The sequence below is a fragment of the Astyanax mexicanus genome, chromosome 24 (genome assembly GCF_023375975.1).
Source record: "Astyanax mexicanus isolate ESR-SI-001 chromosome 24, AstMex3_surface, whole genome shotgun sequence".
NCBI classification, from domain to species: domain Eukaryota; kingdom Metazoa; phylum Chordata; class Actinopteri; order Characiformes; family Acestrorhamphidae; genus Astyanax; species Astyanax mexicanus.
In genome coordinates, this window is record NC_064431.1 from 19,716,073 (window position 1) to 19,739,668 (window position 23,596).

Sequence of the window (23,596 nt, forward strand, 5' to 3'; positions counted from 1 at the left end):
CTTAAAACTAAATGATGAACCCAGCAGCAACAGATGAAGACCTTCATTTTGCGTTTCTGTGGAGGCTTTTATTTTGAAGAATCGAAGGGTGTCGGGTTTGACTCGATTCTTTTGACTCGGTTCCTTCTTCTCTACCAACGCTCAGCTCGACATATTTCAGTTCGGCTGCAATTGTGAATCAATTCCTTGCGATTCGTCGTTTTAGCGTGTAAATAAAGATTTCAATTAGCATTTAAAATACAGAGAGAGTGAGTTGTTACTTTTTTACTCTACCTAAGTAATGAAGTAACCTACCTGCAAAAATATAGCTGTAAGATTATATATATATATATATATATACTAGACCTAGAATTACTTTTTCTGTAAAGACTTTTATTTTGAAGCGTAGAGGGAATCAAACGGTAAATCCATTGTGAATCGATTCATTGCCATACGATTCGTATGATGCTTTCGACCCTCGTCTTTGATGTGTTTTAGTTCAGTTCATCCACTGCTATCCTTGTGAGTCGATTCCTTGAGATCCGATGCAGTCGACTCTCCTCTGAAACGTGTTTTAGCGTAGATCATGCGCCGCTGCCGTTGTGAATCGATTCCTTGAGATCCGATGCTGTCGACTCTCATCTGCAACGTGTTTTAGTTCAGTTCTTTCGCTGCTGCTATTGTGAATCGATTCCTTGCCATACGATTCGTGGGATGCTGTCGACCATCGTCTCTGATGTGTATTAGTTCAGTTCATTCACTGATATCCTTGTGAATCGATTCCTTGAGATCCGATGCTGTCGACTCTCATCTGCAACGTGTTTTAGTACAGTTATTTCGCTGCTGCCATTGTGAATCGATTCTCTGAGATCCGGTGCAGTCGACTCTCACGCCTACGGTCCGGCGCTTCACCACGTCAGTGGCGGTAGGAGGCTAAACGGCTACCTTAGCTAGGTTAGAGTTTGTTTAGAGAGGTCCACAGTGTTTCTTTGTTGGGGTAAACTGAGGGCGTAAAAATGTGATATCTCGCTGGTTTGAGGTGAGTGGTGCGATTTTTTTACCTCATTTTTGTGGCTGAAATATATAGTTAGGTTAGTTATAAGGCGTATGTGGATAGCTTATAAGCTAGTTAGCAACTGTAGCTAACGGGTTTGTTAGCTCGCGCTGGTTAATAGTTAGCTTAGCTTAGCTCAACAGATGCTACAGTTTAAACTAGCCGAGCCGTTATTACAGTTAACCTACCGCACTCTAAATTAAGCTTAGAGTTTCTGAGTTTAATATCTAGCTAGCTAGTGAGGTTAGCTTTATTTAATATGATGTATAAGTGGGTTAGCTTTAGCTAGTTTGCTAAAGCTAGCATTGTTTGTGACAGGTGGCTAATGGTCGCCAGCTAACTTTCTAGTTAGGTAACGTGAAGTTAGCTAGCTAACACTGTCTTTAGATCAGTTAAAATAGGTTATAGTTAGCGCTAAGTAAGTTAGTTAGTTAGCTAGCTAGCTAACTAACGTTAGCATGCCCAGCCGCCCCGTGTAAAGGAATTTTACCACAGAACGTAAAAAGCTGACTATGTTTAGCTAACCTAGGTTAGTTATTGTATTTCAGTAATTCAGTTCAAAATGTGAAACTCATATATTATATAGATGTGTTTTACACAGAGTTATCTATTTTAAGGGTTTATTTATATTATTATTGATGATTATGGCTTACAGCCAATTAAAAATCCCAAAATCATTGTCTCAGAAAATTAGAATGGTATAAAAGACTAATTTGGCAGGGTGCCAAGTCCTGCTGGAAAATGAAATCCGCATCTCCATAAAAGTTGTCAGCAGAGGGAAGCATAAACTGCTTTTAAGATTTTGTGGAAAAACACTGCACTGACTTTGAACTTGATAGAACACAGTGGATCAACACCAGCAGATGACATGTCTCTCCAAACCATCACTGAACATCAGTAACTTTTGCATTTCATTTAGAAATCAAGGAATCAGAGTCTGGAGGAAGAGTGATGAAGAGACACACAGTCTAAGCTGCTTGAGGACTAGTGTAAAGTTTCTACAATCAGTGATGGTTTGGGGAGACATGTCATCTGCTGATGTTGGTCCACAGAGTTTTATCAAGTCCAAAGTCAATGGGATTTCATTTTCCAGCAGGACTTGGCACACTGCCCAAACTACTAAAAGTACCAGTTGTTCTTGTATAATATTGAGACACTGATGTTTGGGTTTTTCATTGTCTGTAAGCCCTAATCATCAACAACAAAAGAAATAAGATAACGTAAAATACATAACTCTGTGTGTAATACATCCATATGAGTTTTACATTTTGAACTGAATTACTGAAATAAATTAACTTTTTTTTTTTCAATTCCTGTAAATATTTAGATGAAAATCCTGATTTTATTCTAGAAATCAGGTTAGAACTAGTTTAATGGATCACAAAACATTCCAATAAGGTGATTGAATTGTTGAAATAGTTGGAACAGAGCTGTAGATGCAGAAGGTACACTTTTAAAATGAGCTAGTTTTATCTCCAGTACTACGTTTTGTAAATGGTCAAATGAACAAACACACATTAAAACATTGTTCTGCAGTCAAAGGTGTGAAAAGAATTGCCTTTCAGTACTACAAAGGTTTAAAATATTTAAGTAGAAGTAAGGTATTACTCTAGTAAAAGTTTTGGTGTCAAAACTACCCCACCCCCGGAAATACATTTTTCTAAAAGCCGTAATGACTATAATGTTATAGTAAAATGTTGTTAATGTTGAAAATGTATGCATTTTAGTACGTTTTTGCTCGAGTTCTCTTGAGTCTCTGCATGGAGCATCTTCATATTAGGCTACATATGTCTGCTATGTTCTTGCTGCAGTGTGAGCATGGCGTGTGCAGCTGTGATGGATAATCACATATAAACCAATATGAGTGTCAGAATGGTATCATTCAACCACAATCAAATTCATTCAGGGTTTTTTTTATTTTTTTATTACTCCTTAAGGAAGGCATTTTTGACACGTCTGCCTGCAGTGCTCGCAGGATGAACTTTGTATGTCACTTGATGGACAGAGTTAAATTTAATAATAAATAAATGCTTTTATTTAGAGGAAAGGTTTTAGTTTAACTCAAGGGACAATTACAATAATTAACCAAGAAGAATATTGTGATATTTGGAGTCTTAAGACTCAAGCATGAGCTGTATGTTGAGCACCTGACATATTTCTGACAGGTGGTAATTTGTGACAGATCAATGTTATTAAATGTGCTTCTTAGAGGTGTTGTATTTGGACTTAGGAGCTTCTTACAGTGCTGCAATGGTAAATGTAGGTCAGTGGGCTGACTGGCTGATGATGACACAGGAATGTGGGTGGCCAGTATTACAGATCTCTGGGAAAGTGCAGATGACAAGTTTATATCTTTTTCTCAGGAATAGCATCACTTGTTTGTTTTGCAGTTCCCCAAAAATGACCTCGCTGTCATCATCCCTGCACCCGGGGTCCAGCTCAGCATGCAGAGCCCTGCCAGGGGATGGCAGTCAGGTGAGCCTATTGTTTGTTTGTTTTTTTTTGTTTTTTTTTTTAACCCTAGATATAAACCTTGAAAATACAAAATGTAAAAAAAAAATTAAACTTGATATTTTTTTTTATTATTATTATTATTTATTTGGTCAGCAGGTCCAGCCCAAAGCTCCTCTGCTGCAGATTCTTCGGGTCGCAGGAGCTCAAGAGGAGGTGTTTACTCTAAAGGAGGTTAGTACAAGATGTCAACCTGTAATTTATTCTTAATCAGGATTAAAACTTGATCTATAACTATGTTAACTATGTTATTTTATTATTTTTTAAGGTTAATTAAATTTTTGTGTTAAAAATTGACAATTACTGACAACTGAATGTTTTGTAGGCTGATTTATTTGTTTCTCTGTTTTATTATGTTTTATTCAAGAAATTTGCTTTATGCTACTTTCACATGCTATTAGAATTATGCTAAATGCGAGTTTTGAGTTGAAAGTTGCACATGAACAACCCCTCAAGTCATAATTTCTGTTGGGGAATTTTGTGTTGATTATAAAACCAGAGATTACCAAGTTTATGTGACTTTTAACAGAGCAAAAAAAGATCAATTTGTTATTAGATATTACATTTTTTTTCCTCCAACAGTGCAAATTGTCCAAAACAAATGGTCTGCCATTATTCACATTGCACCGATGAACAAGGCGTTTGAACTAGCATGGGGATTTGTCAGTGCTTGGGGGTATTGGGCATAACAGAAACAGACAAATCTTCTTTTATATGGACCCCTTGCTGTGAACATATCCCAAAATATAATCTCAGCTACATTCTCATTGGTATCTCATTGTTTTATACAGGTCATGCACTACCTTGGCCAGTACATCATAACAAAGGAGCTATACGATAAACAAAGACAGCATATAGTTCACTGTCAAGATGACCCTCTTGGAGAGCTGCTGGAGGTGGAGAGCTTCTCTGTTAAGAACCCCAGGTGAGTTCTTATGTGTGGTATTAAGTGGAAAATAATGGGAATTACAAAATACTGGACTCAGATCGATAATGTTAATCTGTTTTATTTAATCGATATATCCCAAGACAACTCTAGGATATTTCATGGCATCTGTGTTACTTAAGAGTATACTATTCTATATAAATAAATAATAAAATACCAGGAATTATGTATTTATTGATCAATGTCAGTTTCACGGACTTTGACAATCAGTATGAAACTGTACAACAAACTGCACAGCCTTGAAAATAGCTAGAATATTTGAATAAACAGGTAGAACATATACACTACACTAAAATATTTTCAGACTCTGTAGCTTTAGCAGTGTTTGATGAAACATTTTAATAATCACTTGCAAATTAAAACTATACAATACATCGCTATATGTTATAGCTATATGTTGCCACACCTCTAGTAGGGACAAATGCTTCAAATACTGTCCCATATTTAGTGAAGTGATTATTTTTTCCATTCAAATTATTCTGTCCTTAATCCAATTAACAGGACTAATTATACTCTTTATAATTTAATGGTCAGTGTTCTTTAATTACTGATGGTATCTCACTACTCATATATTCTTAAATATATGTGATCCGTATGATCAAATTAATCACGGCACAAGGAAAATATTGTCATATTGCCGGTCTCTAGAGTAATATTTTTCTCAATACTTAAAATATATACAAAAACTGTGTTCTGATGGTGACTTCTGCCAATTTGTAAGTGCTAGAGTAAATATCATACAATTTTAGGAAGGTAATTGTCTAATATCTAATCTAGTATCTAATCTAATCTAATATTTGTAATGTTTGTCATTTGTTTTTCAGCCCAGTGTATGAGATGCTGAAGAAGAATTTGTTTATTTTGAACTGCTCAGGTACGTTTCTTCATTTATTACCCTGTGATTTAGTTAAATGAATGCCTGTAAAGTCTGTTCACTAGTGTGTGATGAAATCAGAATTATGAGTTTATTTTTTTTTTGTCTTTTCTTCTCCAGTACTCTGTCCAGCCTGCATAGTTGTTTTGTTTAAGATGTGTGAGTGTGTATGTGGAGTGCGCCATGTGGTTGTAGGATTAACGTTTTTTATGTTTTATATTTAGGTTTAAGGGATGCCTTATAACACATTTAAGCCTTGGTTTAATATTCCGTTATTATTCCCAAAGCAGAACATATTACTATTATGATTATTTATTTATTTTTTTTTTATTATTATTATTATTATATTGTATTCATTTGTGTATTATATAGTAATTTCCTTTGGTAATTGTAAGAATGTTGTTAGTGTCCCATTGTAGGCCCAAATAATGATTAATGACTAATTATGACATTATTATAGTTATAAGAGTCAAATGTTAAATACATTTTTTTTAATCATTAGTTTGAAGGGTATAAACTCTTCTCCTCTGCCATTTATACAGAGGTTTGCAAAATGTCATACCCCTTGAACTTTTGTCACGTTATAACCACAAACTTAAATGTATTTTACTGAGATTTCAACTAATAGACCAACACAAAGTAGCACGTAATTGTGAAGTGGAACAAAAATGATACATCATTTTCAAAATGATTGTCAAATTAAAATCTTAAGTGTAATATGCAAACGGCACCTCCTAGGTCTTTCTTTTAAAAATGGTTTTCTTATTGCCACTCTTCTATAAAGGCCAGAGTGGAGTGCACGACTGGTAGTTGTCTTACTTACTCTTAAACCCCTAAATAATCCCCAGTGCAATCAGCTGCCTTCATAAGTCACTGAATAAGGTAAGAGTGCAGCTGTGTGTAATTAAGACTTAATATAGTATAAATACACCAGTTCTGTTAAGGCCTCAGGGGTTTGGTAGAGAACACTAGTGAACAAACATCAAAAAAGCAGCCAGGAGGCTCATGGTCACTCTGGAGGAGCTGCAGAAATCCACAGCTCAGGTGTTATGATTATTTTGAAGTATGTGCTACTTTGTGTTGATTCATCACTTTTCAGTAAATCTCAACAAAATACATTTAAGGTTGTGTTTGTAAGGTGACAAAAAATGGAAAAAAGGTTGTGAATACTTTTGAAAGCCACTGTATGTCTGCATATTTTTGCCTCCACAGATCTGGCAAGTGGCATTGAGTTATTTTTTTCTTCCCTTACTTAAAGAATGAATGGTGTGTGCTTGGTTAATAAAAGGCGGGCATTTTTTGTTTTTTCTTTTGTTGTTATTATGTCTCATTTGAAACGCAGACGCTGAAAAGAATCTTTCAATCGGCAAGGATTCTAATGAGTCTCCATGTGAAGATCCCGGTCAGGTAAAACAACAGCATGGTGCACAGGAGGACCGCTGCTCGCCAGCCCCTTTCATGGCAAACAACTGATCCAGTGGAGAGCTTAAAAAAAATCAATAAGATCCCCTTATTGACTATTCGGCTTGTCTAGCTGTTGAGCTCATAGGCTGACAGAAGTGTCAATACATTTGTGGAGATATTTGATCATAAAAACTTGATGAGGGTGTATTTGGAAAGAGCTGGGAAGAAGAGCGTAATGTATAGCATACATAATATAATGATGATGATGATAATTGCACCTATAATGACCTTGACACTTGTTTCAGCCTGAAAACGTCTAGGATTCCTCCAAACTTAATACTTAATACTTAATCCAGACCAAAACCCATAAAGTTCTGGTAGGCCTGTCACAATATAGTCTCAAAAAATTGGATTTGATATAATTTGATTTTAAGATTAGTTTTTGCCACTTATATAATAGTGATTAGAGATGGACTAATCAGTGTTTTTGGGGCCAAATTGGCCGATACCGGTCTTGAGCAGGGCCAGATACCACATTAATGCCTCATAGATGCCAGGCAAACTTGGTACAGCTCTAAAGCTGACTGTAAATAAACGGAAGAACTTTACTCACCATAATAAACAAATTTCAGGAGAGATATATGTGTAAATAGTTTATCCCAACATCGTCTGCCTCACTGGATGTTTTCTGGCGTCATCTTACTGCTTAAAATACCCTACATTTACTGTTTTACCATAATTGAATGCAGGTTATGTCTATATATATATGTTATGATAAGTTAATTATTGTGACATGCCTATTCCCTGGCCAAATTTGTTTTATACTATTATAAGTGTTTTTTTTTTTTTTTTTTTTTTACTATTTTTAGATATTTTTAGATATTTTAGGGCTTACAGTTGTTTTTTCTGTATGGTAGCTAGCTTTATCAAGCCCAGTTGAAGTCTGCTATGAGAGGGGTTGGAAGAGCAGCTGCCTCCGTCAGAAGTGTCCGTACAGAGTGGCACCGTCTCTGTACATCCCCATGGCCGGCTTTGTCTGGTGGTCTTCGAGGGGGGCGGGAAAGTGGGAAGAGCCACCAGCATAAGCTTGGCCAATGGGGAAACAGAGTCCCTGTCTCTGTTTGTCACTCAGAGTTTCATTCTCTGCTCCGTCGCTTCTATCGGCAGGGCGGCAGCTCCAGTTTTCACTCAGTGCCCTTCTCCACCCTCTTCCCCCTCTCCCCCATCTGTCCCACACCCTTCCATCCATTAACACATTTTAGGCAGGGTTGTACAACTGCAGTTCCAAAAAAGTTTGGGCGCTGTGTAAAAAAAAAAAAAAGAAAAAAAAAACTGAATTCAGTGATATGTAAATGTCATAAACCCATTTTTTACTTGCAATAGAACACATACGGCAAGGTAGACATACATGCATAAGGGTATGTTTACCATTGAGTAGTAGTAGTAGTATCCCCTCTTCTTTAAAAGGAGGAATCCAATGTGGAACTTGTATTTTGAAATGCTCATGTTTTGCTACACTCCAACGCTTTTAGCTGATACTCCCAATAGGCTTACAATACTAGCGATTGGTCAAAGTTGCTCCACACTACATTGGTAGAATTTTGAGGATCCTGACATTTAAAACGAGGCACTGAGACCTTTGAAAGTGCACAGGTAGTTTATTTAAAACAGTGTTCATTCAGACAGTACCTTGAGGTAGTTGTGCGGGGCGCCACCATCTTTAAATTAAGTTGCAACGAACGAATAGATAGAATAGGGCACAGATTGCACAGAATTATTTAGCAAGCTATTTAACTAAAGTTTACTTTAGTTTTGCTACACCCTAAGTAAATTTCACACCGGATTTGTTCTTTAACAACAGTATTTAAACGCCTGGGGACTGAGGAGACCAGTTGTTGGAGTTTAGGGAGAGGAATCTTTATGCCAGTTAAGCACCCAGACTCCTCGTCTGTAAATCCATGCTTGCTAAAATATGGAAGGCCTTCCCTGAAAGAGATGTTGTCTGGATGGCCGCATATTTTGTTTTAAAACATCTATACGAAGATCATCAGCGTCAAATGCTGTTCAACTTATGCCGTTATCCAATGCCGTTTGTTGCCTCATACCAACTTTTTTGAGATGGATTGCTGCCATCAAGCTCTACATGAATTCTAAAATGTCTCACTTTTAATGTTTTTTTTTTTATGGGTCTATGATATTTGCAAGCAACTGCATTCTGTTTTCATTGACATTCAGTTGCATTTTACACAACATCCCAACTTTTTTGGAATGTGGGTTTGTGGTTAAGAATCTGGGTTGGGTGGTTAAAGAGTCTGGCAGCTGATGCTTATTATAGTGGCTACACCTTTTGAGACGGGATGGGTAGAGCAGTGTGTTTAAAGTGTAAGACAATATTTTTAAAACTGTGTAATACTTGCATGTCATACATTTGGGTTGAAAGAAAGGTGTAGCCACTTTTTTTAATTGCGTTTCACATTTGGCACAGTGCATTTGATTTAGTATTAACAGTGTGTTTTTAACATCTCCTGAATGCTGCTAGGCAAAAATCAGTTTAATATGTGCGCTTTTTAAATTAATGCCTCCTTCTTCTGAAAATAGCGGCCATGTTTGTTTGTTTTAGGAGAAAAGATCTGTATGGTTTTGATCCTCTTAGGCTTATTTGGCTATTTAAACCCACAGCGTAGGTCCTTCTGTCATTTCCCTTTCCCTCTGTCCCTCTGTGAGTGTGAGTGAATAAGAACCAGGCCTCTGCAGTGGGGGAGCTGCCGTTCTGCCCGATGCCACATTACTGCAGTAGGCACTGATTCAGCCTTTTCTCCACTGTGTAGGTGTCTAGCAGAATGTGTAGCTCAAGCCAGGTCTTCAGTGCCGCCGGTGCCAATCCCTGCACCACACAGAACTCCTCACAGCGCAGACCACGCGACGCAGATGATGGTATGTAGATACACCCACAAACCCAAACCCACAAAAACATTTGAATCTCTGTTTTCAGTAACAAGCAAAATAGGAAGAAGTTTTAGAATAAAGGCCTTTACATAATTGGCTTAGTAAAAGTTTAAAAACACATTATAAGAGACCTTGTAAAGAAATGTATTTAAATTTGTAAATTTGTATACCACACAGCTCAGGGTCAGGACATCATTTTGGCCATTTCCTTCCTCACAACCTCTCATGCCACAGGGTATTTGCCACTCCATTGTTTTGCTCAGAAATGTACAGTTATCAGTCAATCAATCGCAATTAAATAAATTTACTATGTGCATTGCGGGAACAGACAATTCCACATTGCACTTGTTAATATAAAATCTCATGCAGTTGCATTGTTTAAACACAAGAGGTCAGAATTTCGCTATTGCAGACGGGAGAACCAGTGGGCGTAAGCAAAGGGTGGAGAACGTCAATTATTTTACCAATTAATGACTGCAGTCGCTGTGCAAGTTTTGACTTTAGCCACCCCACCTTTACAAGTCAGAAGGAGCAGTAGATCTTAGATAATGTAGTGGAGTGAAAAATAAGATATTTTAATTTAAAATGCACATGAAATTAAATTAAAGTGAAGTAAACTCTCCAAAAATAGAAAGACTTCATTAAAGATGCACAATAATGTACCTTATTACTGTTCACCGCTGTTCAGCTTAGACATCTTAAACAATTATCCTTTTACTCTAGATCATTTTAAAAGTGATTCATTAATAAATTAAATGTCACAGTTGTTTTTTAAAAAGTTTAAACAGTACTTAAGAATAAATTATACTTACGTAAAAAAAAAAAATATATATATATATATATATATATATATATATATTAATTATACATAAAAAAGAAAATTTAAAAATGTTTGTATTTAAAATGTGTTCCAAATATCAGGAAAATATTAAATCATTAATCGATTATAAGCAAAGTGCATCGTTACACCCCTACTGGATGTTGGTTTGGTGTCAAGAAACTGAATCATTCTTTTACTTGTTCCCACAGACTCTTTAGATGGGCTGCCGAGGTCAGCCTGCAAGCGGCCAAAGCTGGATGTGAGCCTTGACGAGTGGGACTTGTCCGGTCTGCCCTGGTGGTTTCTGGGAAACCTGCGCAGTAACTACACCCGCAGGAGCAACGGCTCAACAGATATCCACACCAATCAAGTAAGAGAAACAACTTAACACTGTACAGATGTATTTATTGTTAGATTGACATTTTGCTTAATTTGCTTGTCTAACTGCAGATAAAACATTAGTAGCTAGGGATGTCCTGATCTGATCCAGTGACAATCCAGGCATATTTTACTGCATCGACTATTGCCTATTTTAATCCCGTTTCTGTTCTGAGCCTTTGTCTTAACGATGGTGTACAGATTGCCATCTAGTGTCTTCAAGGCACCATTACTGGACATTATTGACCAACAGCCAACCAGCCAACAGAGCTGGGGAGAGTTCTCAGAAAGTAAATAACAGAGTTTTTAATATGGAACTGTTTTACAGTTTTACTCACACACTATAAAAACAGATCATGAAACCATGTTACTAAAAAATTGGCTGATCGAATCTGTATCATCTGATGTGTAGTATTAACCCTTTCACACCTGAATTATCTCCAGTAGTAGGGGAAAAAATGTAAAAATGCTGTTTTCTGTCTGTAATGCACCAAAGGAAGACCGTAATATTCTACTATGATATCTATATAGCAAATAAATCCAATTAACTTTAATATTTAATCGTTTTTTTTATTTCCATTGCATTGGAAGACTGTGTAATATTTTATATTCATAATGACCTTTTTATTTAATAAACCATCCCTAAAGCACATTAAATTAGTAAAAATGAGCTGTTGCTTTGCCTCAGTGGCTCTAATACTACTGTTTTTCCTGTGCAGTGGGCGGTACATTGGTTTAAAAACATGTTCAGGGTATATTCTGATGGAAAACAGCTCTCAAATAGTGTTATGTGCCACAAAACATAAGATGTAACGAAAATAAAGAAGATACATGATGTCCATTGTAATAGATGCAGGGTCTGAAAAGACATCGCTAGTAAGATTGATTGGGACATCTCTAGTAATAGCCTAGCTTAATGCAGAACTGTGGAAGCACAGTAACATGTTCCACACAACTAGACTGAGGAAGCAGGTCTCTCTCGGGCAGGAGGAGGACACGGCCATCGTATCGGACACTACAGACGACCTGTGGTTCCTGAACGAGGCGGAGAGCGAGCAGGTGAGCGTGGAGATGAAGGAGGCAGCACTGGAGCAGGGCAGTGACGCAGAGTCTCCTCAGGAGGAAGAAGAGCAAGCGAGGGAGGGCAAAGAGGACAAGGAGGTGAAGCATCACTTTCTTAAAGCTCTCCTAGTCCTGATTGCATGATCACATGGAATTAGAGTGGGTTCAGATGACATCCTGCTTATAATTTTTATGTCTGCTCTATTTCCAGATGCAGGAGGACTTGGATGATGACTCTCAGTGTTTAAGTGATGACACAGACACTGAGATCTCCACACATGTAAGCTTTTTGAGTTTGGTAAAGCTTTTAGGAATGAGTTAGGGTTTATTTTCACATTGCATTAACATGGGTGTAAAAGGTGTAAAATAAAAAACATAGAAGTACATAGAAGAAACATACATAAACAATACATGCGTTATTAAACTTTTTAGATGTGCATGTATTTTGTAAACACATTACTTACCAAAAGTCTAATTTTGTACAAAATAATAATAATGTTAACATAAAAAATAACATAAACATAATGTTTTACAAAACATCTACAACAGTATTTATTGCATCCATAGAAATGTAAACATAAATAATAATACAAAACTACCGCTAAAGCTTTACAGTAAGTAACAAAACCAGATACATATTTAACTGCTCTGAAAACACAATACTGCTATTTTCACAATATGGATTTTTATTTATTTCTTTTTTGTTTCAAAAGTGATGAAGGCAATTTTGCATGTGCATTATGGCACACCACTAACGGGTATTAATATATAAACTATATATTTAGTTATATATATACAGTGAGTCCAAGAAGTATTTGATCCCTTGCTGATTTTCTTTGTTTGCCCACTAATAAAGACACTATCCTTCTGCACTTTTAATGGTAGATATATTCTAACATGGAGAGACAGAATATCAAGACAAAAATCCAGAATATAATTTTAAAGAATATATTTTAATTAATTTGTATTTCAATGAGGAAAATAAGTATTTGATCCCTCTTGCCAAACACACTTAATACTTAGTGGCAAAGCCTTTGTTTGCAAGCACAGCGGTGAAACGTTTGTTGTAGTTAACCACAAGTTTAGCACACACACACCAGGGGGAATTTTGGCCCACTCTTCTTTGCAGATCCTCTCTAAATCATGAAGGTTGGTGGGCTGTCGCTTGGCAACTCTGACCTTCAGCTCCCTCCATAGATTTTCGATCGGATTGAGGTCTGGCGACTGGCTGGGCCACTCCATGACCTTAATGTGATTTTTCTTGAGCCAATCCTTTGTTGCCTTTGCTGTATGTTTAGGGTCGTTATCATGTTGGAAGACCCAACCACGGCCCATTTTCAGATCCCTGGCAGAGGGGAGGAGGTTGTCCCTCAGGATTGTGCGGTACATGGCTCCATCCATCTTCCCAGTGATGCGGTGAAGTAGCCCTGTACCCTTGGCAGAGAAACACCCCCAAAACATTATGCTTCCACCTCCATGCTTGACGGTGGGCACAGTGTTCTTGGGGTCATAGGCAGCATTTTTCTTCCTCCACACATGGCGGGTGGAGTTGAGGCCAAAAAGTTCAATTTTGGTCTCGTCTGACCACAAAACCTTCTCCCAATAACTTGGTTCTACTTTCAAATGATCATTGGCATACTTGAGGCGCGCCTCCACATGTGCTCTCTTCAGCAGGGGTACCTTTCGGGCACTGCAGGATGTGAATCCATTGTTGCGCAAAGTGTTGCCAATTGTTTCCTTGCAAACTGTGGTCCCAGCTGCCTTCAGGTCATTTGCTAACTCCTGCCGAGTGGTTGCAGGACGATTTCTGACCGTTCTCAGCATCATTGCCACCCCACGAGGCGAAATCTTCTTTGGAGCACCGGGCCGAGGTCTGTTGATTGTCATGTTATACTCTTTAAACTTTCTGATAATTGCACCAGTAGTTGTTACTTTCACATCCAACACCTTACTAATCTTTTTGTAGCCCATTCCAGCTTTGTGAAGGTCAACAATTCTGACTCTGAGGTCCTGTGACAGCTCTTTGGTTTTACCCATGTTGGAGACTTGAAATCTGTGTGATCTGTCTGATTCTGTGGACAGGTGTTTTTCACACAAGTGATTAGTGAGAACAGGTGGCTTCAGGTCAGGTAACAAGTTGATTGGGAGTGTCTAACTGGTCTGTAAAAGCCAGAACTGCTAATGAATACTAAAGGATCAAATACTTATTTCACTCCATGAAATACAAATCAATTAATATATATTCCTTAGATTTATTTTCTGGATTTTCTTTTTAATATTCTGTCTCTCCATGTAAGAATACATCTACCATTAAAAGTATAGAATGATCATGTCTTTATTAGTGGGCCAACAAAGAAAATCAGCAAGGGATCAAATACTTCTTGGACTCACTGTATATATATATAATATACAGATTATATCATTATATATGTTTATGCTTTTTTGATTCACTCGTCAGCTGCCAATCAGTGCTATTGCCAATACTACAGGCTCAAACCAAAAAGTAATTATACAAATAAAACTATTGATACGCATCTATTTTGTTTATTTTGGTGAGTAAAGCACTTCTGTTTATCTACAGTCAGCTTAGATTTCCAGTGTTTGCTTGGAGGTGGTCATGATTAGGACGAATTTTCCTCTTAATGTGAGGGAGTTTTTCCACAATAATTGGCATCTCTGTGGTGTTGCTCACAAGATGCGTGGCCCTTGTTTTTTTCTCTGTAAAGCTGTTTTGTGACAACTTTTGTTGTAAAAAGTGCTATATAAATAATACAGAATTGAATTGAATTGAATCTGTATTAAGTGTGCTAATAATGTGGTGTTTGGCCCTGCCCAAGAGTGTTATTGGCAATCAGCCGATCGGAGAAAATGGGAAAAAAAATTAAATAAAATTATATATAAAAAAAATAAAATTGACTGCTTGATTGCTTTATTTATCACAGATTGTTCTACAAGGGGTTAAATAGTTTTGTTTTGTTTGTTTTTTTTTAAATAATGTTAATAGAATGTGTATTGACTTTCCAAAATGTCTCTTTTTGCTGCAGGACGCATGGCAGTGTGGGGAGTGTCGGAAGTTCAACTCTCCCCTGCAGCGATACTGCATGCGTTGCTGGGCCCTGCGCAAGGACTGGTATAAAGACTGCCCCCGCCTGGTCCATTCCATCTCTGTCCCGGACATCCCCGCCTGCAGCTCTCTCCCGCAGGGCCCTGAAGACGAAGACGAGGACGACGGCATCGACGTGCCCGACTGCCTGAGGACCGTGTCTGATCCCATCATCCTCCCCTCCCACAAGGCCAGCCGCAACCCACCCGTTTCCTCCACCAAGGGGAAGAACCCCTGCCGGCCCCTGCAGAGCTCCCAGGACAGCTCAGAGGGGGAGAGCCAGGACCTGCTGGACGGCGAGACGCAGTGCCGAAAGGAGGCGATGCTGGAGCCGTGCAAGCTGTGCCGGGTCCGACCCCGCAACGGCAACATCATCCACGGCCGCACCGCCCACATGATCACCTGCTTCCCCTGCGCTCGCAAGCTGCACAAGTTCAACGCCCCCTGCCCGGGGTGTGGCCAGATCATCCAGAAAGTCATTAAGATCTTCGTAGCCTGACAAGTTTGGGCAGGGAGTTCGGTAATGGTTTGTATGTGAACCACACATTCGCGTGTGCGCACTTGTGTACAGAGTGTACAGAGATTCTATCTATGCTGTAAATATTTAATATCTGAGCAGTTGTGAAAATCCTTAAATCCTTGGGCCAAAAAAAAAAAAAATGTGTTTAAAGGCATGGTTAATGCAATGAAATAACGAACCTAAAACAACTTTTAACGGCAGTTTAACGGCAGTTTTGTGTTCTAAAACATGGAACTTTGCCTTATTATTGCTATATTTGGCATTTATAGTTGCAAGCACAGCATGTATAGCGAAGAAAAAGGTGCTTGTGTTCGTTGAAGGAGGTGCAGAGCTCCAGAACATTTTGGGGATGCACCAATTAATTTTTTTTCTTAATATGTTTTTTGTTTTCATATCAAAGAAAAATATGACACAGATCCAAGATGCTTGTGTTAGTTAGGGATGCACCAAAATAAAGATATTTTTTGATTAAACTGATTAAAATTAAGCATTTGGATGAAGGCTGTATACCTATCACTTTTTTTTTTTTCTTTTTTTCTGTTAGGTTTCTTTAATTTTGCCTTTTTTTTTTACAATCGCATAAGTAGTATTGTAGCAAAAATGTTTTTGTCTTGCTTTTTAAAGGAAATACAATTTAAATGAAGCATTTTCGGCTTAATATTTTCATGGACAAATATTCGGTGCATCCCTAACTCATATACAGGTTGGTACTACTTGATTACTTGAAGTCTCAAGACATGAGCTGTTGATCACCATGAAAAGAAAAGGCTAAAACATGCTTTTTAATTTTGTTTTGGTTGCATGTTTGCAAGAGCTTAACCAGCGTTAGATTTCCAAATTCCTTTTCCAGAGTACAGGCAGTTCTGAGCTCTTCACACTATTGGGGAAACAGTGTTCATGTGAAATGGAGGGATCTTAGGTGATTGCAGTAACTAATTGTGTATAATTTATTTATTTATTAACCTAGTTTACCAGTTCAGGGGATTGTTCGGTTTGTGTTAACCAGATCAGCACATTATAAGGTTATAAGGCTGGACCACCATTATGTTTGGTATGTTTTTACAGAGGGTAGTCATAAGTTGTCGTTCATTTATAGACTCTTGCTGTGTTCCAAAACCTAGGCCGGGTCGAGGTAGGGCAGGTCCTTGGTAAGGCCGTCCTAATGTGTCTTATTGGTCACACGTGGAACAGTCTAAAAGCACTTCATGGTGACATCACAAGAAAGGCCAGGTGTGTTACAGTCGTGGTGCAAAAGTAGTATGCTTTAGATTTTCATCTAGCGTTCATATAGCATTGACACTTGTAGCTAACTGATTATAAGCTGGAAGGATACATCAGTAGCGCCATAAAAGGTGCACAGAATATTGGCTGCATGCACAGTAGGTCTGTACGATAAGTTATTATTTATATCGGTATTGTAATGTGAGTTTAAGCTCATCAAAATAGCTGTGATAACACCTTAAAAAGCAGCTCACTCAAATCACATTACCTATCTTCAGCGAAAGAGGGAGAGCGCTTCACCCTGCAGACTATGTTCATTAACTTGACATAAGCTCTGGAAAAAAGTTAAGAGACCACTTCAGTTTCTGAATCAGTTTCTCTGATTTTGCTATTTATAGGTATATGTTTGAGTAAAATGAACATTGTTTTGTTCTATAAACTACAGGCAACATTTCTCCCAAATTCCAAATAAGAATATTGTCATTTAGAGCATTTTTTTTTTTGCAGAAAATGAGAAATAGATGAAATAACTACAACGCACTAAAACACTAAATGCAGAGCTTTCAGACCTCAAATAATGCAAAGAAAACAAGTTCATATTCCTAAAGTTTTCAGAGTTCAGAAATCAATATTTGGTGGAATAACCCTGTTTTTAATCACAGTTTTCATGCATCTTGGCATGTTCTCCTCCGCCAGTCTTACACACTGCTTTTGGATAACTTTATGCCTGCACTCCTGGTGCAAAAATTCATTCAAGCAGTTCAGTTTGGTTTGATGGCTTGTGATCATCCATCTTTCTCTTGATTATATTCCAGAGGATTTCAATTTGGTAAAATCAAGGAAACTCATCATGAAGTGGTTTCTTTTCTTTTTTTTCAGAGCTGTATATCAGAGGTTTTTACACTGTGTCCCTAATACACAGAACTCTTAATTATGAATCTGCTTTCTCTGACCTTACAGCCTATCTCATCTGCAGCCTAGATTAGATTTAGTTTTGGGATGCAGCTACAGTCTAACTGGTGCGTACACTGTTTGTAAAATGTGGAAAGTAGCACTTCATACAGCTTACTGTCTCTAAAAGTCTATAACTTCTCAATGTCTGTGATCATCTTACATGAACCAGTGGTATTATTAATGTTAATGTTGTTATTATTATTATTATTATTATATATGTGGACTGTAACACCTCTACAGGCTACAGCCTGCACTCAAAAGTGCCGGGATGAGATGAGTGGCGCATGCCTACTTTGCCAGATTTCTGCACTTTTCAGATTGAACAGGCCGAGAGCTGCCGTGTGGTTATTGATGTTCCTCTGCTGCTTCACTGCTCACTTCCTTTTAGCCATCGCCATCTTTTCAGCTCCAGTACTGGGTGGGCCTGAGCACCACTGAGGCGTGAACGTGGTGCACAGGAGCCATCGGACTCAATTTGGGTCTACCCTGCCTTTCCTTTAGCTGTTATTATTATTACTCTGTGCCTTTCGCTATAGCTCTTCCTCAATGTTGAATTCCTCTTTTTTCTATTTCATGGTATTCCACTTGTTACAGTCTCGATTATAAAATGTTGTGTGACGTTTTTTTTTTAGCTATATAGATGATTTACGACTGTAATTATAAGCAAGCTTTTTGGAGAAAAACTAGGGTGGCTAGGTTCAGACTGCCCGTTTAAATCCAAATTACGCACCTTGATCTAGATTGTGCCCACATTTTTTAATTTTAATTATTATTATTTTTTGATGGTTTGGACAGCCAGAAACCACATCAAATCCAATATGGCTGCACCTCAGTCCAGAAGACACCAACCTTGATATCACAACAGCCCATGCAGACACATTTCGCTTGTGATGTCCAGGCAAATCCTATCTGACCAATTGCTAGTAACAGTGTAGACTGCCATCTCAATAGATCTGATTTAAGAAACCAGGATCCAATTTGGTTTCACTCTTAACACAGCCTCAAATGTGTAGGGTAGGGTACCATAAGGACCAGATTTAAGAAACACTGGAAAATGGAGTTAAAATAAATATAAATAAGATATTTTGTTTAAATAACTTAGTTAGTTAGTCAGTTTAAACACAAGATCTTCCAATTTAAAGTTATGCCACAAATAATGTTTGCAAATATTCTTTTCACATTTGAATACATTTGATTTGAGACTAATCTGATGCTGCTGTTGTGTAGAAAAACAGGTACCACTTTAAAATAAGACTACCTGTATAAAGGGGTTTTAAATGGTTTACAATTAGTTTATTATTGGTTACTAATTAGGTTGTAAATGCCTCAAAAATCAGTAATAATCAGTTACAACACATACATAGAAAGGGCAACAATATAGATGACTAAGTTCACTATTTGACCAAACAACAGGTCATTGTTGCCCTTTCTACGTATGCGTTATAACTGATTATTAATGCATTAAGGCATTTACAACCTAACTAGAAACCATTAATAAACTAATTGTAAACCATTTATAACCCCTTCATAGAGGTAGTCTTATTTTAAAGTGGTACCGTGAAAAACATATAAAAAAGACAAAATAACATTTCAGCACTTCTTCATTTGGTTCTAATTGTTAAGTTTATGCGTGTTTTACGCCAGCTGATCCTTGCAGTTTGTGTTCTCAGTTCTTAAACGGATCCGTCGCTACGATTGCTTGTTCGCCCATCTGTTGCTCCACTTGTTCTCTGTTTGCCGTTTATTTAAAACTGCCTAATTTGTGTGCTCTGCCTCTTCAGAACTCTTCATTTTAATTGCTCAGCACGATCGTCCTCGATGGCAAAAGCAGAGTAATGGAGGACTGTGTGCAGATATCCCCAGTATAACCATCGGGGTTAAACTGTACTTTTCTCTATGTGTGTAAATGAGAAATACAACGCCAGTACTTAACACTTTATATTAATAACTGTGGAAGTGTAGACTGATTTCATCTCTAGTTATAAGTATGAGAGTGAGAGTGTGTGTGAATGAGAGATATGAGATATGTAGTGTGACATGCAAAAGTTTGGAAATTTCTTTTAACTGTGAATAGTGAAGTGACTAATGGAAGAAGTCTAAATCTGCTAAATCATTTTGATTGTCTTTATCAGTCAAATATATATATTTTTTTGCCTTTCTTGCAATGTGTTAGCGTTTGTTAGGATGCTCTTACACCGACCTTATTTGCTTCAGACTCCAAACTAAACGAGTAGTAGTAGCAGTGTGCATCAACTAACCCACAATTCTATTTGTTTGCAGTGTGAAAATTTCAAAATAACTTTTAGATCAATTATAGGAAGTCAAGGCACGGTATTGTCACATGTTAAACAATAGACGAAGAAAAAGAAGCAGTGTTGTGCTGAAATCTGACTCCTCTTGCTGTGCAGGCACGTCTCACAGCAGTATGGGTACAGCAGGTTTTGCTGATATGCTGTATCTTCTGTAACTGTAGATTAACTATTTTTTATAATAAGTTAAAGATTTCACACTGTAAACAAACCGAACCATAGTTTAGTTGATTCTGATCTGAGCCACTCTTTTGATACCTTGTTCCGTGGCACTTTCTACATTTGCCTTTTTTTTTTCTTTAGGAACAAACGTAAAAAGTTTGAAGGTCCAGACCAAACAAGGTTGAGAATCAAATCTCTGTAAGTCTAAAAATTTGTACTGAAGAGGAAAGACTCGATCTTTATCTTGATTTTTTATATATATATATATATATATTCTTACTGAACTATTCACAGAAATTACCAGAAATGCAGCCAAACTTTGTATGCCACTGTATTGTGGAGGTCTAAAGGCTATATTAGCTATATAATAACCTCCTATTTGAGTCCTCAATTTTGAATCCTGTAATGGCAAAAAAAAAAAAGAAAATCTTGCATGGGTGCGACTGCTGTATTTACCCTGTGATACGCCGTATGGTATTCAACATTTAAGCGGACTTGTTTGTGCTAAAGTCACTGCCATAATTATTGAAGTTTATATTTGTACATTTTGTTGGTTTTCCTCAGAGCCGAGTTCTGCTGCAGACTTTGGTTCCTGCTTATGAGCAGCGTTTGTGTATTTTTAGTTAAAAATAAATAGTGCAACCTTAAAATAAATACAATGTCTGTTGTCTTTTGCCTCAGGGTTCTGCCTTTACTGAGCTGTATTTTACTTTATCGTTTATTTTTCCCTGACATACACTTGTGATGTTTTCAGCAGCGTTTATGGTGCAAATTTAAAGGGTTTTATTATAGTTGTGTTCAAATTCATCACACAATGCATACGTACTAACATCCGGATCAGCAAACAATGAAACTCAAAAAATGAACTTTATACAAATATCAGAATCAGAAAGATTCCTGCATTCTAATAACTAATAAAATGTGTTTTATTATCCGACATTTTACAGCCAAAGACAATTTAGCTTTAGACTGTGATGCTCCTTTCACCATGTTTCACAGCTGGCAACAAAAAAAGTTTAAAAAAAAAACATTGACATTAAATACTAAACTAAGTAATTTCTTACGGGTAGATGTTTTAATAATAATAATAATAATAATAATAATACATTTTATTTGTAAGGCACTTTACATTTAAAACAAATCTCAAAGTGCTTTTGCAAGCATCAGGAAACCACAAGTAACATTGTGGGAGAATCCTGCAAGGTGCAGAGGAGGTGGGATCTTTAAATATGGCTCCAAGCTAACTAGCTATCTACATTAATCCTGAACATGAATAGCACACGGTGCTGACGTGTTTTTTAAGCATCTATTAAACTTTAATGGAGTGAAAGCACTTAGTGTTTCTCATGCTTAGTGAGAAAATATGAGTGTTTGCAGTATATGCAAAACATACAGCAATTATTCATAATGTTTCTGTTTACTTTTTAATGCAGAAATTCTGTTTAACTTCTGCTGTGTATTGGAAGAAGTCGTTTCATCATGGAACATGGTTTGGAAAAGTGGGACTGCTGGTGGGATGGGCCCACACTTAAGTGTGTTGTGTACCAGTGTACCTGTCAGTCTAAAATCAGGTGACCAAAGAATATTCAAGGTGAACGCCTCCTTCTAAGCCCCGCCCACCTTTGAAAACTGTACTAAAACTCAGAAGAAAAAACAGGAAATCCACAAAAAACATTAAAATGAAAGCAAAGATCCAAAATCCAAACTAAAATAATTTCCAGACTAACAAAGTAACCAGATCTCTTAAAAAATACAGTTACAAAATAAGAAGTTAAGAGACCACTTCAGTTTCTAAGTCCGTTTCTCTGATTTTGCTATTTATAGGTATATCTTTGAGTAGAATTAACATTGTTGTTTTTTTTATTATACAGACAACATATCTCCCAAATTCCAAATAAAAATAGTCATTTTTAGCATTTATTTGCAGAAAATGAATAATGAAATAAAAAAAGCAAGTTCATATTCATAAAGTTTTAAGAGTTCAGAAATCTATGTCAATAATCAATATTCTGTGTTTAATCACAGTTTTTATGCATCTTGGCATGTTCTCCTCCACCAGTCTTTCACACTGCTTTTGGATAACTTTATGCCTTTACTCCTGGTGCAAAAATTCAAGCAGTTCAGCTTGGCTTTATGGCTTTTGATAATCCATCCATTTTTTTTTTTTCAGAGCTATATATTTGGTATATATTTTTTCTATTTTTAGAATTATAACAAATATTTTTCCTTTTGATTCTTAAAATTTTGTTAACAGTTTCTAGTTGTAAAAAAATAACTCAACATGCAGCAGTTAAACCTGTGATCACATTAAAGGCAGTGTGAGCACATTAATGTCGAGCTTAAAATGAATAAATCGCAGAATAATATTTCCACCTGAAAACAACACTAAACGCTCCTGCTTGTCAATCAATCCCTCAGCCAGCTCTGCTGAGTGATTCCCCGCCCCCTCCCTGCCAGCCAGTGGGCTGCTAGCAGGCCCTGTTAGTGGTAAACATTCTGTGTGAATTCTGTAATTTATCATTCAGACTGAGTTATCAATTATTCAGAATCTCTGTCTGCCTCTCAAACCCCTTCCTCCGGCTTCTGAACATCTCCCACCTTCCTCTAAAGCTGCAGAACCTCCTATCAGCCACCAGAGAGCAGTAAGAGTCTGTCTAACTCAAACACGAGGAGATCTGAACACTGCTGATTAACCCTTTAAACACTTAAAGACCTGTAGATTTATCCAGACCTTAACTCCTCCCCCTCCAGCTAAACACATTACATTAGTTTCATAGTAATTACAGAATGTAGAATAATGTATAGTGAAGACTGAATAAATCATGCTAGATTCTGATTCATTTCTTAGTGAACACGGAATCATAGTGGAAAATGAATCATTTATTGTAGATTTTGATTCATTTATAGCAAATAGCAATGATTTAGTATCAGATACTGGTTAATTCAAACTGAAAACTAAATAATTCATAGTGGATACTAATTAATTAATAGCAGATACTGAGTAAATCTTTAGGAATTCCATATAGGTGTGGAATTGTGTAAATTTGAAGGTCCTGAAAAAGATCCATGGTAGATTCTGATTAATTTATAGTAGGAACTGAACAAGTCACAGCAGACACTGATAAATTCATAGTGGATCATGATTCATATATAGCAGACACTGATAAATTCATTCCTGATTGCGATTCATTCATAGCAGACACTAATAAATTCATACTGGATTCTGATTCAGTCATAGCAGACACTAATAAATTCATACTGGATTCTGATTCAGTCATAGCAGACACTGATACATTTGAAGTGGATTCAGATTCATTCACAGCAGACACTGATAAATTCATAGTGGATTCTGA

At 37.1% G+C, this 23,596-nt stretch overlaps 1 protein-coding gene across 6 annotated transcripts; it reads left to right on the forward strand.

Annotated features, from left to right (window-relative positions):
• The first annotated feature begins 814 nt into the window (after window positions 1-814).
• mdm4 (MDM4 regulator of p53) lies at window positions 815-20,913 on the forward strand. 6 transcript variants are annotated; one of them, XM_022682694.2, is made up of 11 exons: window positions 815-904; window positions 3,424-3,508; window positions 3,641-3,718; window positions 4,336-4,469; window positions 5,315-5,364; window positions 6,707-6,771; window positions 9,597-9,702; window positions 10,744-10,904; window positions 11,885-12,073; window positions 12,186-12,254; window positions 15,019-20,913. In XM_022682694.2, the coding sequence occupies exons 2-11, from the start codon at window positions 3,434-3,436 to the stop codon at window positions 15,574-15,576; spliced, it is 1,485 nt and encodes a 494-aa protein (XP_022538415.1). In that variant the 5' UTR covers window positions 815-904; window positions 3,424-3,433; the 3' UTR covers window positions 15,577-20,913. The 6 variants fall into 6 exon arrangements, with proteins under 6 accessions (XP_022538415.1, XP_049327550.1, XP_049327549.1 ...); XM_049471593.1 differs by having other exon boundaries at window positions 11,900-12,073; XM_049471592.1 differs by having other exon boundaries at window positions 817-904; window positions 3,644-3,718.
• Window positions 20,914-23,596: the final 2,683 nt, after the last annotated feature.

Coding starts and splice junctions, on each gene's coding strand:
- mdm4 (XM_022682694.2), top strand. CDS start 3,434: ATGACCTCGCTGTCATCATCCCTGCACCCGGGGTCCAGCTCAGCATGC. Junction 3,509..3,640: donor TGCCAGGGGATGGCAGTCAG/GTGAGCCTATTG, acceptor TTATTTGGTCAG/CAGGTCCAGCCCAAAGCTCC. Junction 4,470..5,314: donor TTCTCTGTTAAGAACCCCAG/GTGAGTTCTTAT, acceptor TTTGTTTTTCAG/CCCAGTGTATGAGATGCTGA.